The 17,233-nt window shown below is 46.6% G+C and overlaps 2 protein-coding genes across 3 annotated transcripts in view; one reads left to right on the top strand and one right to left on the bottom strand.

Annotated features, from left to right (window-relative positions):
- Positions 1 to 4,171, top strand: part of GPR89A (G protein-coupled receptor 89A) — a 35,997-nt gene extending 31,826 nt beyond the window's left edge. For both annotated transcript variants that reach the window (XM_056123015.1, XM_056123016.1), the window contains 4 exons: positions 970 to 1,065; positions 2,189 to 2,278; positions 3,466 to 3,531; positions 3,853 to 4,171. In XM_056123015.1, the coding sequence (XP_055978990.1) occupies positions 970 to 1,065; positions 2,189 to 2,278; positions 3,466 to 3,531; positions 3,853 to 4,059 (459 nt within the window). In that variant the 3' untranslated portion in view covers positions 4,060 to 4,171. The remainder of the gene's footprint in view (positions 1 to 969; positions 1,066 to 2,188; positions 2,279 to 3,465; positions 3,532 to 3,852) is intronic.
- A 648-nt stretch (positions 4,172 to 4,819) lies between these two features.
- PDZK1 (PDZ domain containing 1) overlaps positions 4,820 to 17,233 on the bottom strand; it is a 33,662-nt gene continuing 21,248 nt past the window's right edge. Inside the window, exons 5-9 of the mRNA XM_056123271.1 lie at positions 16,921 to 17,116; positions 14,184 to 14,380; positions 8,189 to 8,413; positions 6,938 to 7,228; positions 4,820 to 5,592 (exon numbers count right to left, since the gene is read on the bottom strand). Coding sequence (XP_055979246.1) covers positions 5,539 to 5,592; positions 6,938 to 7,228; positions 8,189 to 8,413; positions 14,184 to 14,380; positions 16,921 to 17,116 — 963 coding nt within the window. The 3' untranslated portion in view covers positions 4,820 to 5,538. The remainder of the gene's footprint in view (positions 5,593 to 6,937; positions 7,229 to 8,188; positions 8,414 to 14,183; positions 14,381 to 16,920; positions 17,117 to 17,233) is intronic.

Genomic DNA, 17,233 nt, shown 5'->3' with positions numbered 1-17,233 from the left:
TCTGATTCCATCTACTAAGTGTCACCTCTCTGGCTCCTCAAAGTTGGGTAAATGTGCCATAATCTTTTCCCCCTAAATTCATTGTGGCGGGTGAGGAATAGTTTCAGGGCCACACCAGTGATGCTCAGGACTTACTTCTGGCTCTGTGCTCAAGGATCACTCCTAACAGCACTTGGCGGACTTTCTGAGGTGTCTAGGATTGAACTAGGGTTCGTCACATGCAAGCAAGTGCCCTACCTCCTGTGCTGTCTTTCTGGGCCCCTCCCTTGGATTTTTGTTTGTTTGGGGGCCACACCCAGAGATGCTCAGGGCTTACTTGCTCCTGAGTCTGCACTCAGAAATTACTACTGGCACTGCTCAGGGGACCATATGTGATGCCGGGGATCAAACCCAGGTCAGTGTATGCAAGGCAAGTGCCCTACATGCTCTACTATCTCTCCAGTCCCTCCCCCGGATTCTTTACAGGAAAGAAAAGGTAGAATCTTGTATTTGCGTACATGTGAAAGGTATTTCAAAAGGTAAATCAAAAGGTATTTTCTCACATATGGCCTGGTCTAAAAGTAGAACTGCATTTTTAGGAACCCCTATCCGTAAGATACATGTAAGATTAATTATCATTAATAGTGATTAATTCATTATTTCCTCATTATTTTTTTAAATACTGACATTTAAGGGACTGGAGTGATAGCACTGCGGTAGGGCGTTTGCCTTGCACGCAGCCAACATGGCCGACCCGAGTTCGATTCCTCCACCCCTCTTGGAGAGCCCGGCAAGCTACCAAGAGTATCTCACCCGCACGGCAGAGCCTGGCAAGCTACCTGTGATGTATTCGATATGCCAAACACAGTAACAACAAAGTCTCCAATGGAGAAAGTTACTGGGCCCGCTCGAGCAAATCGATGAACAACGGGAGGACAGTGATACAGTGACATTTAAGATGCTCTAATATAAAGATGTTTGTCTCTGCAGGCGACCATCAATATTGTTTTTGACCGAGTTGGGAAGACTGATCCTGTCACCAGAGGCATTGAAATCACTGTGAATTACCTGGGGATACAATTTGATGTAAGAGTTGTCTGAAGATCTGGTTTGTCAAGTTTATTTCTGTCTTTTCTGTGACAGTTGTAATAACTGAGATTGTGAATCCTTCCTGAAGGTACTTGGTTCTGCTTTCATTCTTCCCACTCTCTGCTGGAGCAGAATGTAAAGGGCGTAATGAATGCCCTAAGCAGCAGCTGGAGCTTCAGGGCAGGGGTGCTGAGGGTTCCTCCAGCTCCTCCCCTGCATTTCCCCAAGGTTCAGATACTTCTCTCTGATTCTTGTTGCGACTCACACACACCTTCATGTCTGACTCCTGTTAGAAATGAGCTAGTAGTTAATGTCATTCTATTGTAAAAATAATAATAATAATAATAGGGGCTGGAGTGATAGCAGAGCAGGTAGGGAGTTTGCCTTGCACGCAGCTGACCTGAGTTCGATTCCCAGCATCCCGTATGGTCCCCTGAGCACCGCCAGGAGTATTTCCTGAGTGCATGAGCTAGGAGTAACCCCTGTGCAACACTGGGTGTGATCCAATAAGCAAAAATAAATAAATAGTACTGTCCTCTCATTGTTCATCGATTTGCTCGAGTCGGCACAAGTAACGTCTCCATTGTGAGACTTGTTACTGTTTTTGGCATATCAAATACGTCACGGTTAGCTTGCAATACTCTCAGTAGCTTGCTGGGCTCTCCAAGAGGGGCAGAGGAGTCGAATCGAAGTCGGCCCGGGTCGGCTGCGTGCAAGGTAAGCGCCTTGCCACTGTGCTATCAGGGCTGAATAAATAGATAATAATAAGTAACATGGACTTTGAGCTAAAGGTTGTCCCTGTGACATGTGCCCCAAGTTTTTCATCATCCTTCTACGTACTTTGTTGACCCTCTTTAAGTATACTCTTGCCTGAATTTAGTTCAATGACTTAATTCGTAAAACTGTATTTTTCCTGACATGTACTTAGGGCCAATACTGTTGACTACACTTTGGTGAAAGACAAGTTTGTGTTCTCAGTGTTCTTTGTGTGTTCAGTAGATTGCTCCTTCTGGAGCTCCCGCCCAGTCACATGAGGGACTACAGTTCCTCTACTGTGCTGTCACATCTCTGAAGAGAAATCTCACAGATTTCTTTCTAATTTTTCCTATTCTGGTGGCAGGTGAAGTTTTGGTCACAGCATATCTCCTTCATCCTCGTTGGAATCATCATCGTCACCTCTATTAGAGGCTTACTGATCACCCTGACTAAGGTAGGTTGTAGCACAGTGCTCACAAGTACGTGCCAGCTAGACCATCCCCTGAGATAATTTGACTGACTGACCATGTCTGTCTCCCGAGATCATAGACAGCAGTCACAAATATTTAGAAGATACACAGCAGTATTTTTTTGAAGTTTAGTCAATACATAAATTAGTTGCCATGTTTCCATCACAAACCAGTCAGATCAGCATGTTTACCAGAGATGTTGCAGCATGAGACAGGACTCATTTTCTGCAGTGAGAGGTCAGTGGCCTCTGAAGAGTACTGGATTGGGTGTGAGCGGGTGGGGACTGAGAGCTATTTGTAGGGGGTCTGGATGAGATCCGCAGTTGAGGCTGGAGGAGTCCCTTGTGAGGGTGCTCTGGAAGTTGGGGCAGGGAACAGAGTTGCAGCTGTCATCCAGTCCACAGAGGAGGGCTACAGAGAGGTGACAGTTGGGTCCTCTCCAGAAGAAGGTCCGATTTCAGACTTCAGTGTTCTTTGGTTTTGATTTTGGGGCACACCTGCTCTTGGCTTTGTGTTCAGGGATCACTCCTGGTGGGCCTCGAGGGGCCATATGAGGTGCTGGGGATTGAATCTGGGTCTCATGCATACAAAGCAAGTGCCCTGCCCACTGTAAGTTCACACCAGCCTCAAGGAGCCATGAGCTTGACTGGAATCACTCACGGGTGATTGGTTTTGGTTTGGGGGCCACATCCAGCAGTGCTCAGGAGCTACTCCTGGCTCTGCTCTCAAGAATCGCTCCCAGCAGCCTTGGGGGACCATATGGGTGCCTGGGGTTGAATCTGGGTCTGCCACATGCAAGACAAATGCCCTACCCACTATACTCTCTCTCCAGTCTTAAGAGTGATTGTGACTATTTGCCAGGGCTTGGAGTAGCCTGGGATGATGTTTAAGTGTTAATAACACTTCATTAAAGTGTCATTAAAATCCTGTGTGTCACATAGTTTCTGAAAAGTTGGGTGGTGGTAGGATCCTCATTATTAGAAGGCAGTATTTGAACCCCCACTCTCAGCAGGAAAATTGCTCAGTAGACCCTTTGAGCCCCTGTCGATAGCTTTTTGTGAGGGGTTATGGCATGGAAAAGACACTTTGAATTAGCCAGGCGAGTGTGTGTTCTTGGCACAGCCCCCTATGAACAGCATCTCATGACTCATCACTCCTTCTCTCTTGGCAGTTCTTTTACGCCATCTCCAGCAGTAAATCCTCCAATGTCATTGTCCTGCTACTAGCACAAATAATGGTAAGTTTAATGAAATGACTTTATGTTTATGGTGGTAAAATGCCAGAATTAGGTGGTTGGGGTGGGCGGGGCAGGGGGGTGTGAGGCTGATACCCAGGGCCATACCCAGCACTGCTCAGACTTCCTCCTGGCTCTGTGCTTGGATCAGTCCTGGCAGTGCTCAGAGGAGTCTGTAGGTAATCTGAGGAGGGTCACACCAGGGTCAGCTTCAGGCAAGGCCAGTGCCTTCCCACAAGACTCTCTCAGGCCCCAGAGCTGTATTCTTCAAAATGTGTTCATGGTTTCCTTTGACCTGTGCCTTCCGGATCATTTGGCCCACAGGGGATGTACTTTGTGTCTTCCTTGCTGCTGATCCGGATGAGCATGCCTCTGGAGTACCGCATCATCATCACTGAAGTCCTCGGGGAGCTGCAGTTCAACTTCTACCATCGCTGGTTTGATGTGATCTTCCTGGTCAGCGCACTCTCCAGCATCCTGTTCCTCTACCTGGCGCACAAGCAGGCGCCCGAGAAGCACATGATGCCTTGAGCTGACCAGGACAACTCTTCGTCCCTCGCTCTCTCCTTTCACTGTGGGCTGGCAGCATCACAGCTTGGATAGAAGTTGGGGGAGAGAGGGGAACAGTTCCTCTTTTTTTTTTTTTTTAAAGAAAAAGAAATGCAACAGCAGCATATTCTACCTCCAGCTTCTGCCCTCTGCTGCGGTCATGAGTAGTGTCTGCTAGGCCCCGGGAGAGCTGGTCCTTGGCCAGGGCCTCCCATATGCACTTGAGGCTAATACTGCATGGAAGAAGAGGGGTGACAAGAGCTGAAAAGCAAGGGGAAAATACACTGGAACTGTGGGTGGGGGGATTCGGAGGTAGCTGGGCCCGGCACAGCACTTAAGTTGAAGTCCGGGTCCCCAGGGAGCACCACTTTCCCAAGAGACTGACATTAAAGTCAGAGAATGTACTGCATTGGCCTTAGGTTTGTTCTTTGGGTCGCAGTTCGGCTTTGTGTGTGTGTGTGTGTGTGTGTGTGTGTGTGTGTGTGTGTGTGAGAGAGAGGGAGAGAGGGAGAGAGAGATGGAGCAGGAGTTGCCCCCCGCCCCCCCCCCCCCCCCCCCCCCAGCCCTGGCTCCCTGTTCCCTGTCCTATTAGAATAACTAAGTACTGTCTGTCCTCTGGGGACGAGACAGTGCACAACTGAAACAATCTGAAGAGATTCAGATGTGTTGTGTCTCTTGGTCTCCCATTAGTATTATCTGAAAGAGACACTCTCAGTCCATGGTAACGCCTTTCTGTTGCCCTCTTGTTGTGGCAAAACACTGCGTGTCTTAGTCGCGGATGTTCCTCAAGGGATTCCATTTCTTCATCAACAAAGAGGAAGATATTGGGAAGTTTGTAAAACACTCAGATGCAGTTTAAGAAAATACTGCATTTTATTATCAGGAACTCTTTTATTATTATTAACATCTTATTCTGCATGTGATTGTGGCTTGGGTTTCTAGAGGCAAAATGAAGGGTAAGGCATTAAAAAGTTTACCAAAACCAAAGGCGTTTTTAAGATTCTGCCAGTCAACAAGGATGTCCCAAGGTGACTCAGATTACATTTTTAACTGGTATTTTATTTTAGCAATCACATTCTTACAAAAGCGTAATTTTAGTAGACATTATACTCAGATACTTGAATCAGCAACTCATATGTGGATTTATGAATTCGTCTCTGGTGCTCAAGGAGCCTGTAAAATTGAAGAGGGATCATTATGCAAAGAAGTGGGGTTAAGTTGAAGCTTGAGAGAGAAAAGGAAAAAAGAATCTGGCTCCTGCGTTAGCTTTTCCTAAGCGACCACGAATCAGCCATCTGTGGTAGGCATTCCTGAAAGCGCCAATAGTGCGCTGCGGCCAGAGGCTGCCAGAGACGCAGTGCTCAGAGACGTGGCATGCACGGCCACTGGGGCCTGAGAGGTGAGAGGATCTCGGGGAAATGCCCAGAAACAGCCTTCGGCCAGAGCCCTTCTCTGTGCCCATCACATTGCTGTGTCTTCAGAACCAGAGGACGAGTTGGAGGCTGTACTGTGCGCCTGTGCAAAAGAAAACAAAGGGTCTGTAAGTGGTGGTGTAAGCAACAGGGAATGGGTGGTCTGTTTACTGTGTGGACATGCACCAGGTGTCATGAATTCTATACTGGACTTTGTTGCAACTCCTGTTTTGACAAATCCTCTAAGATATGCTATATAATTTAGCTGTCTCTTAGATGTCTATACATGCATAGATACATATCTTTTTTTTTTCTTTTCCTTTTTGGGTCACACCTGGTGATGCTCAGTAGTTGCTCCTGGCTCTGCATTCAGGAATCACTCCCAGTGGTGCTTGGAAGACCATATGGGATGGAAGGAATTGGACCCAGATCAGCTGCATGCTGGGCAAATGCCCTCCCCGCTGTGCTATCACTCCAGCCCAGATACACATCTTTCCTCTAAAGCTCACATAGAACTGTAATTGACTTCTTAAGCAGATACAGGATTTTTAAATAATTAGACATTTTTGTGTGTTGAACAGTTCAGCACACAAGGTCACCCGTGCAGTCAACATGTGTGCTGTGTGTATATCTCCCCCAGATTCACATGGGAATTCTCATTCCCACGGTGATGGTCTCAGGAGGCAAGGGCCCTTAAAAAGCTATGAGGTCAGTGGGCGGATTTTTTCATATTGTCTCCCAGAGCTCACTAGCCCCTTCCATGACAGGGGACACAGCAAGAAGTTGGGAATCTACTACCCAGATTGAGCCTTCACTGGGCAATAAATCTGTTGACATAGTACTACTGGATTCCAGAGCTTCCAAAATAATGAGAAATAAATGGTTATTTATAAGCCATCCAGATGATATTTGGTTATAGCAGCCTGGACAGTATTACTACAGGTATACAATCATTATATTCTTTTAAAAAATCAGTATTTGGGACTTTAGCTAGAGAGAGATAGTACAGCGGGTAAGGCACTTGCCTTGCACATGGCGGACCTGGGTTCAATCCCTGACATCCCATATGGTCATCTGAGCCTTGCCAGGAGTAATCCCTGAACACCATTCGGTGTGGCCAAAAAAACAGTATCAGTATTTTTTATGCCAGAGATTTGCACCAAGAGGCAAGATGTTTGCCTTTCACACAGTCAACCCTTGTTCAGTTCCCGAAACCACATGTGGTCCCCTGAGCACCACCAAGGGTGGTCACTCCTGAGCCCAAAACCAGCATACATTTAGGTTCTCTGACAGCAATAGGGTTGGGTTTCACTATGTTCAGAGTTCAAAATCAATGTTAGGTATTGGGCATATACTTGGGTATAATACCAGACAAGGGGCACTTACTGGAAACTTGACTGAACTCCCCTGTATAATAAAGTTCACTTGAAAAAAATATCACCACTCACTCTTTCTCTTGCTGTGTGTGAGTCACACTCTGATTTTTCCTGAATTTCTTCAGTGGTATCCGGGAGGGCATCCAGTGGCTCAGCCATGGAGGAAACCACAGGGATTTTCTTGGCCTTGAAATAACTGTAGGCCTTCTTCCCACACACTAGGAACGTGACACTCTTCCCGCTGCTCTGGATTCGCTCCACCACCTTCTCATAAAGCTCATCCTCCACATTGACATCATTCACTTCAACGATGACATCCTCATCCTCCAGCCCAGCCTGCTCTGCAGGGCTGCCCTTCTGGACCTATGGATGGAGTTTCTGAGTTAGCATGTCCAAACACAAGGGAATGGCACACTGGCTTCCCTGCAGAGTATAGTGGTGGACCTGGAAGATTTACTCTTTCGCATGTCATTCTTTGTCCTTGCAGCACCTACGAAAGGTACTCAAGGGCCAGAGCGAAAGTATAGAGGGTAGGGTACTTGCCTTCCATGCAGCAGACCCAGGGTTGATCCCCAGCATCCCATAGGGCCTCCCAAGCACCTCCAGGAGTAATTCCTGAGTGCAGCCAGGAGTAACCCCTGAACATTGACGGGTGTGGCCAAAAAAAAAAAGATGCTTTAAGATCCCCTTTTCTGAATGGTGCTGCTTTCCCACTGAAATGAGCACTTTGCAGTGGCCGAATACCACACTGAAAGCATGTGCATGGAGACCCTAGATCTCTGGGTCTTCCTTTTTCTTTCCCAGTCTGAGAGCCATAGTCTTCTCACTTCCACCCTCTTGGGCAGGGCATTATGCCAGTTGCACAGAAGCAAGCACAGATGAATGATGACGGTCGACTGAAGTCACAGCAACTTATTCTATGTGATTTGAAAGTATATAAAGAGATAATGGGGTGGGGGGAGAAGGGGAGGTAAGGAGGAGATGGCTTAAAAGGCTGGAGCACAACTCACTTGTGGGAGGTTTGTGTTGATCCCTGGTACCACATGGTCCCCTGAATGCCCACAGGAATAGCTCCCAGTCCCAGCCAGTATTATCCAAGAAAACATAATTAAATGTTTTAAGAGGCTACTGGGTGGAGTGACAAAAGACGTGAATATAGAATGTGCTAGTAGTTACCATAAAGGGTACAGGATTATGATAGCTACTTGACTGGAACCCACATGAGACTACCTGTCTAAGCCTTCAGTGGAAGCTTTTCACTAAGTGGGTGGGAGAAACTGATCTCCCAAACATCACTGGGCTGCTGAAACAACATCACCATACCTCTCTGACGAATGAGCCTGGCTTCCCCCGAATCGCATTCAAGTGGAAGCCATAACCACTGTCCCCTTTAGTCAGCCTGCAGAGTTTGGGCTTGTAGTCTCCTACTTCCTCTGTAGTATCTGGACTCGAGACGGCCAGAGGAGCAGGAGTAGGAGCTGGTGCCTTCTTAGCAGAACCATTTGGCAGTTCTTGACTTTGATAGTAGAGAAATGGAGAGAAGTTAGCCTTTTGAAAATAAAGGGGGAAAATCAATTGTAAGTGTGAGTATTATACTTTGGTAAGTCCACTATTTTGTTTACAGGGTCATAAACACATATTCTACCCTCCTACCTCTGATTTGGGCTGGAGTGATAGCACAGCGGGTAGGGCATTTGCCTTGCACGCAGCCAACCTGGGTTTGATTCGTCCACCCCTCTCAGAGAGCCCGGCAAGCTACCGAGAGTATCCCGCCCACACGGCAGAACCTAGCAAGCTCCCCGTGGCATATTCGATACGCCAAAAACAGTAACAACAGGTCTCACAATGGAGACGTTACTGGTGCCTGCTTGAACAAATCAATGAACAACGGGAGGACAGTGCTACAGTGCAGTGCTACCTCTGATTTGGAGTTGTAACATTACTCCCAGAGAAACATGAAGATGGAACTTGGTCATGGAGTAATGTGTAGAAACACGAAAGGAAATGCATATAGTATGTAATAAAAGTAATACAGAATGTTGTGAAAGATCCAAAAGTAAATCTAAAAGGATTGCTAGTTTACTTTGACTCCATGATCATGAGCAACTCATTCCACGCCAGAGGCTAGCTCCCAGTTGTGGGGAGACATGAATCGCCCACTCTCAGGCAAAGTAAGTTTCTCTGGTCCTTCCCACAATATTTAAAATGTTGTCTTCTGAGCTCCTTAAACACAGTAGAGAAACAATTCCTCTAGGAAAAAGGGTTTTTTTTAATCCCTATCTGAAACAAAAGACTTTTTATAGTAACTAATTGAGGAGGAGAAGGAGAATATAGTTGGCCATCCATAGTCACGTAAGGTTACAAAAGTTCATTGTGACCCTTCACTACTTTATTCTCCTCTCCCACCAGCAGTCATGGGGTCTGGAGGACTGAGTTGTTTTTACTAGTCATTTACTGACACTTGTTCAGGCTTTGTCATCTTTAAGTACTTGAGACAATCTCAACTCCCAGACCATTCACAATGATGGAGACACACAATGATGGCATTGAATAAAAAAGAGAGATGGAACAGGAAACATTGTATTGGGTTTGTTTTGGTGTGTTTTTTTAAAGAAAGAATCAATAAATTAACTGATGATGGTTTTAATTAATAGTAGTTTGGGGTGGTGGAGATAGTACAGCAAGTAGAGCATTTGCCTTGCACATGGCCAACCCAGGTTCAATCGCTGGCATCCTATATGGCCCCCCAAGCCCTGTCAGGAGTGACCCCTAAATACAAAACCAGATTACTGCCGGGTGTGGCCCCAAAGACTTCCCCCAAAAAAGCAATTTGGTGGGGGCTGGAGCAATAGCACAGTGGGTAGGGCATTTGCCTTGCACGCAGCCAACCCGGGTTCGATTCCCAGAGTCCCATATGGCTCCCTGAGCACCGCCAGGGGTAATTCCTGAGTACAGAGCCAGGAGTAAACCCTGTGCATTGCCAGGTGTGACCCAAAAAGCCAAAAAAAAAAAAAAGAACAATTTGGTGTATATAGGCAAGATCCTAGATCATCTATTAATTGTTGCTGACAAATGTGCAGGCCTTTTGTTAGTGATGAGTGGAAACTCAAATGGTTGAAGGTGAGCCTGATGAGTGCTCTGCCCCAGAGTATGCCCTTCAGTAGCCTGACTGCTAAAACCAGAGTCAGCACCACGTCTTCCTGAATGGAAGCATCACCAACTAAGAACCTTCTATTCATCTGTCTGGCTCACTTAAGACTTGCACTGACTTGAAAATGGTCCACATTTCTCGCTTTTATAAATTTGGGGGTATGGTGCCGCCAGCAGGTCTATCTGTACCTGTGAGGCAAGTGCATTAGCAGCCTGATGGCGCCTTCAGACTTCCAGATACCCCAAAATTGCTGCTGTGCCTTTGGCCAGACCCCAAAAACTTGGGGCAAAGTTTACCAAATAAGTAAACGGCCAAGTTTGTGGGAAACACACCAACAAACCACCTCCGGCTCACCTATATACTTGAAGGCATGGCCTCTCTGGTGCTGGGCCAACCCAGGTGGGAATAGGTTTTGTGCCTTGGCCTGTTCCCTCTGGCGGCCCAGTGGCCGCCATCCTTCAGGGGCCACTGGACAGTCAGGTTTGGGCCCCAAGTGATGAGACACGCAGGGCCTCACAGGATGGGGGTGGAGCCGGTCCTGTTCTCCCCACCCCAATGAGACCCCAAGTCATCGCCCACGAATGGCCTCTCTGACTCCTGATCAAGCTGCTCAACCGCCATGATCCCAGAGACTCAGGAGCAAATCTCGAAACCCAGTGGCTTTTGGCAGAAATCCCTCCAGATTTAAGTGTTAAAATTTCAGAATTTCAAAATCACATGGCCCCACTGCAACCATGCGACATCATATGTTATTCATACCCAGCAATAGAACACAAATTGTCCACTGTTGCCTTTTCAGCAGATCCTAGTGTTGGGGTAAAATCTCAAATAATAATGGTGGGTCTGGTGTCAAAATACTGAATGTGATCAAAGTAGAGAGAGAGTAATGTGGAAATCATCTGCCCCACAGGTAGGGGGAGGGTGTGGGATGGGGGTATACTGGGGTTTTTGGTGGTGGAGAATGGGCACTGGTGAAGGTACGAGTGTTTCATTGTATGACCGAGACTTAGACCCAAAAGCTTTGTAACTGCTCTCATGGTGATTCAATAAATAAAATTATAAAAAATGAAAAAGAAAGTAAGGTGGAGTTCATTCACAATTCAATCAGCTAATCAGTGGCTGAATAAATAGCAGTACTCCTACATTTAAAAAAATATGTATAAATTTGGAGGTAGAGAGATAGTACAAGCCTTGCATGCAGCTGCAGAGATCCCCCCTCCTCTGTGCAACTTTGCTGGACGAAAGGGAGGGCAAATATTTAGGGAAGACATTTTTAAGGTGAACATTTTATGTTAATCAAAATATTAAAATATAGTTAAATCTGGACTGGAGCGATAGCACAGCGGATAGGGCGTTTGCCTTGCAAGCATCCAACATGGCTGACCCGAGTTCGATTCCTCCACCCCTCTCGGAGAGCCCAGCAAGCTACTGAGAGTATCTCGCCCGCACGGCAAAGCCTGGAAAGCTACCCGTGACGTATTCGATATGCCAAACACAGTAACAATTGTCACAATGGAGATGTTACTGGGCCCGCTCAAGCAAATCGATGAACAATGGGAGGACAGTGACAGGACAGTGACAGTGATAGTTAAATCTGGAACCAGAGCAACAGTTCCCCAGGTATGGTGCTTGCCTTGCAGGCAGCAGACTCAGATTCAATCCCCAGTAACTCATATGGTCCCCCAGCCCTGCCAGAAGTGATTACTGAGCACAGAGCCAGGAGTAAACCTTGAACACTGCAAAGACGTGCATATATGTATACATCACTGTCACTGTCCTCCTGTTGTTCATCAATTTGCTCGACCGGGCCCAGTAATATCTCCATTGTGACAATTGTTACTGTGTTTGGCGTATTGAATACATCACGGGTAGCTTGCCAGGCTTTGCCGTGCAGACGAGATACTCTCAGTAGCTTGCTGGGCTCTCTGAGAGGGGCGGAGGAATCGAACTCGGGTCGGCCGTATTGGCTGCTTGCAAGGCAAACTCCCTGCTCGCTGTGCTATCACTCCAGCCCATGTATACATACATATTTATTTACATAGATATAATCATTTGGACATAAGTTGGAGGAGCTGGAAAGTCTTGAAGCCAGAATTACTCTTTATAGAAGGCAGAGCAGAAACCTCTGACTTCTTGACCTGTTTCACCAGATGCAGAAAGCTCAAGTGCTCCTGTTTCAGGCAGTTTCAGCTGTCTTTGTGCCATAAGCTAAGTCTCTGTGTCCAAGCTGTGCCATTCAAACCCCCAAAATAAGTCTATTCCTCTGACATGTAACAGCCTTTCCAACACTCTGTCAGGAATCTGAGAGGTTGTTTTAGCATAGATGTGTGTGCGCGTGTTCATCTATAAAACTGTTGTGTACATGGGTTGCTTCCTTCTTTTAGCAATTATGATTTGATTTCTGGCCTAGCCTGTGTTCAGTCCTGGAGAATGTTCCATGGACATGAGAAGGACATGTGTCCTGTTGCTGGGCAGTGCAGCATAGCTGGTTACTGGGTTGTTCACGTTCTTATCTTTTCTGGCTGTTCAAGCCCTCATTGAGAGGAGGAGATGCAAGTCTCCACCATGTGGGACTGCTTCTTCCTCCATCTTTGTCTACATTGGTTTCATACGTTTCCAGTTTTAGGTAAAGCTGACAATGTGATGCTTCACTGGGTACATTGGCAATACATTGTGAAATGATTACCACAGCAAGTCAATTAACACATCTGCTCAAGTAGGCAGACAGCCAGGCAACCAGAGGCTTACGCAATCAGAGGGGATCCCGCAGTGCTGACCCAGATATAGAAACTGTCCAGAACCAAAGAAGCCTTGAAATCTACAGCCCAAAAATGCCTCCAGTAAGGTACTCCCTTCAGAGGGTCATTCTTCCTGAGGAGGGAACTACCTGGCTGCAGGGCTCTCCCAACAGGAGGTAACCCAGCAGAATGAAAATTGTGAGAACTCAGAAAAACGGTCCAATAGGAACCCACATGGCCTCTTAGGCGGAGCTGCTACCCACTCCTTGGGCTCTAAGCATCTCCCAGGGCACTTACTTTCCTTTCTTTTTCTTAAAATCTGTCACTGGGGGCTGGAGCGATAGCACAGCAGGTAAGGCATTTGCCTTGCACGCGGCCGACCCGGGTTCAATTCCCAGCATTCCATATGGTCCCCTGAGCACCGCCAGGAGTAATTCCTGAGTGCAGAGCCAGAAGTAACCCCTGCGCATTGCCGGGTGTGACCCCGCCCCCCCCCAAAAAAAATAAATAAAAATAATAATAAAATCTGTCACTGTTCTGGGGCTGGAGCAATAGCACAGTGCAGAGCCAGGAGAAACCCCTGTGCATTGCCAGCTGTGCCACATAAATAAATAAATAAATAAATAAATATGAATATCTTTTAAAAAAATCTGTCACTGATCTGGCTCCACAAGTATAAATAAATAAATAAATAAATAAATATGAATACCTTTTTAAAAAATCTGTCACTGATCTGGCTCCACAAGTAGCTCTTAAAAGTTCTCATCACAGGGGGCTAGAAAGGTAGTACAGTGGATAGGGAACTTGTTTTGAACTCCATATGGTCCCCTTGAGACACATCAAGAGTCATCCCTGAGCACAGAGCCATAAATAAACCCCAAGCAGCACTGGGTGTTCCCCCGCTCAAAACAAAAGTAACTATGCAGCATGGCTGATGTTAAGTAGATGTGTTATTTCCCAATATATACAAATGTCAAAGCATTATGTTGTACAACTGAAACTAATACAACATTATAAGCCAATTTTCAAAAGGGGTGGCTAAGGGTCTAATATTCCTCCTTCTGTGTCAGCTACACACTTTTGAATCCTTGTGTGCCATATAAAACATCTTTGTTCATCTTTGTGCCAATGCAACAAAACAGATGCTTTTCAGAAAGCTCTAATCATCTGATCAAGGGACTGGAAAGATACCACAGAGGTTAAGTCACCAATCCCGGGTCTAATCCCCAACACCACATGGTCCCCCAAGTACTACTAAGAGCAACCCCTGAGCACAGAGTTGGGAGTAGTCCCTGAACACTGCTGGGCATTGGTCCAAAAACAAAATTCAGAGGCAGAAGAGATGGTATAGGCGGGGAGGCACTTGCCTTGCAGGAGGCTACACCCTGGTTCAACTCCCAGCTGATGATGATGCCCCTTGGCCACTTACCAGTCGAAACATGCTCTCAGTCTCTTTGTCCATCACCAGCAGTGATGTCTGGTCTCCGCCCTTCCTGATCATCTCCACCACACTGTCATGGTCGAGGGATTCCACAGACTCCCCATTGACAGCCACCAGCAGATCATTGCTCTTCAAGCCGGCTTCCTCAGCAGGGCTTCCTGCATCGATGTCTTTGATGATTTCACCTACCCATCCCCAGAAACACACACACACATACACACAAATGGAATTTCTGCTAGAGCCCAAGGCCCCAAGGAAGCAGAAAGGAAAATACAATTCCCATCCCTGCCACTGGCCCCTATTGAGCCTCCTTTCCTGCTCCAAACTCACTCCAGGAACAAATCCAGCTGTTCACAAGCAAGGGATCCCGAAAGAACCCCTTTCGTCAATCACATGTTATGAAGCATGTTTAACAGCAGCATGGTGAGCATTATAGGCTGGCAGGGTCCAGGAAAGCAGCTACAAACTTAGCTTCATACACATTATGCTGGAGCTAAGCCACAAAAAAAACAGTTGGGGGGAAGATAGCTCAAAGGGGTGAAGCACATGCCTTGCATGATTTAGGGCTTGAGTTAAACCCCCCACCACCACCACATCTCCAATCCACCAAGTTAGCCCTGGTGGCCCACAGTCCAGTCAAGCCCTGCATCACTGGTCCACAGCCATGTGGAGTATCACCAGGAGTGTTCGAGAAGGCCCCCCCAAAAACAGGCAGGGTGGTAAAGAATGAAGAGCAAAACCCAAGAATTTAGACCTTCAGAAACCATGCTAGCATTTTACAAGCAGGTGAGTATGTTCAAGTGTGACTGCATTTGTGTGTATCCACTGAGAGGCTAGGCTGTGTCTGACTATCTTCTGCCTAACGTCAACTCTCTTTTTTTATGCCTTCTGCTCTTTCATGCTTTGTTTCATTTTGTGGACCACACCTGGAGGTATCAGGGGTCACCCGGGATGCTAGATTTGGAGCCCAGCCCTCCTACAGGCCAGGCATCACCTCCCTAGTCCTTTCATATAATTAGGTTTTCTGTTTTAGTTTTAGTTTGTTCCTTAGGATGTTTTAAAAAGCTCCAGTTTCACTTTTCTAGCTAACTACTGGCTGTCTCCAGCCTGACTGCCCCAAAACCCTCTCCCTCTACCCTCAATACAGTTTGTATCAGGCCTGAGAGATAGATAGTGGGTAGGGAACTTGCATTGCACATAGTCAATCTAGGTTCAACCCCCAGCATCCTATACAGTCCGCCAAACACAGCCAGGAGTAATCAGTGAGCATCACTGGATGTGACCCAAAAACAACAACAATAACAATCACCACAGTTTGTCTACTCACCTCCTGCCTAGAAACCTATGGAAACATCCAGCAAGCCTTTGTAAGGCCCTCACCCTGTCCCTAACCCTGACCTGGGGTTCCTCTCTCACACTGGCCTGCCTTCAGATTCATCCTAATGTAGTCTCTCCCCAAGCAGAGCAGAGCATGGGCCTGGAAATAAAAGAGTCCAGGTTTTGATCCATTACTCCACAATGAACTGTTCGGCTGCAGAGTCTATCTCTTCTCTAACTCTTGATCTCAGCAATTCTTTTTGCAAAATTATACAGAGTCATTGAGTACTGAGTTTTCTCTCAGTATCAAGCCTCAAGACACTGTAGACTTGAGATTTTTCTTTTCACGCACACTGCTCAAAGGTCCTTTAACTTCCTGCCAAGTACAAACTGAGTCCAAACACCTCACCTGGGATAGAAGGCCCTTCATCATCTCTCTCCAGCCTCCCTCTCTAAGGTGGTTTCAAGCACCAAATCTATTCATTGTCAGCTAGACTGCCTGACTCCCTGCTTTGTGACACAACTCCTGCCTCCCTGAAATGGGCCTTCTTGTTCCAGTGATCTTTCCCAATTCTATTCCTACTGCGAAGTCTGAACTCAAGACTCACTTCTCGTATGAAGTCTTCCTGCTCCTTCTTAGGGAAGTTTCATAGTACTTCATGCCTGTGTTAGGGAATCTCTCACCTTTTACCTCCAGTTATGGCATTTGTCTTATCTCTGTACTAAATGGGAGGATCCTGGATGAAGAATTAGATTCACTTGATATTTTCAAATGCCCAAAAGGAGATTTTCACATAAAATCTACCACACAGCTGATGAACACACAAAATGAAAAGATAAGATACCACTTCTAGGTAAGATACCACTTCTAGGTGAAGAATAATCTGCATGGTCCAAGCCCACAACGTGTCATGTACTCATTTTCCCGTGGAGGGCTTTAACTCTTTGAGGGAATCAGAAGTTACCTCATTTTGTTTGAAGTCCAGAATCTGACCCACATTTTTCCTCTCACCTGCATTGTGCTGGAGCTGGCCCATCACACAGCTAAGGAGAGCCAGTTCTATACAACACTTCATATTTGCATTTGATAGACTTGCTATCATACTTACTATCATACTGGTAGTTTAAGGTCAGACATACTTACATCATGAAAATAACCAAGGTTACACATTAGAGTTATTGTCTCCCAAAAAGCCAAATAGCCAGCATACTCTGGCCCAGAACCCAAATTCTGCCTCTGGAAATTGGGTTATCCATCATAGACCTCCATGTGTCATGGAAATTGACTTCATCACGTCTTCTAGTTTCTTACTGTGCCCCTTATGGTGGGAGTTGGAGGGCCCACGGGATGAGGCCTGATGCAGGAGGTAACCTCACTGCTTAGCTTCCTACTCTGCTTGTATCTTACCCTTCTGGTCTGGGCCTGCCCTCAGGTAGAAGCCATAGCCATTGGCTCCCTTCTTCATCTCCACAAGTCGGGGCTGCCGAGGCAGCAGCTTCAAGCTGGCTGTTTCCCTCTTGAACTGGATCTTCTGCTCACTATGGCACCGGTCTGTTTCCTTGTCCAACAGCAGGAACATGACCCGGCTTCCTGCCTTCTTCACCTACAACAGACCCACAGGTCACCCTCAAATACAGAGTTGAGGATAATAGAGACAGTACAATAGGGAAGATGCTCGCCTTGCATCAGGACCGCTCAGTCCCTGGCACCACCTAAAGAC

Source organism: Sorex fumeus, unplaced genomic scaffold (genome assembly GCF_029834395.1).
Source record: "Sorex fumeus unplaced genomic scaffold, SorFum_2.1 ptg000047l, whole genome shotgun sequence".
Classification (NCBI taxonomy): Eukaryota; Metazoa; Chordata; class Mammalia; order Eulipotyphla; family Soricidae; genus Sorex; species Sorex fumeus.
Note: the sequence above shows the minus strand (reverse complement) of the source record. Positions and strands in the feature narration are given on the sequence as shown.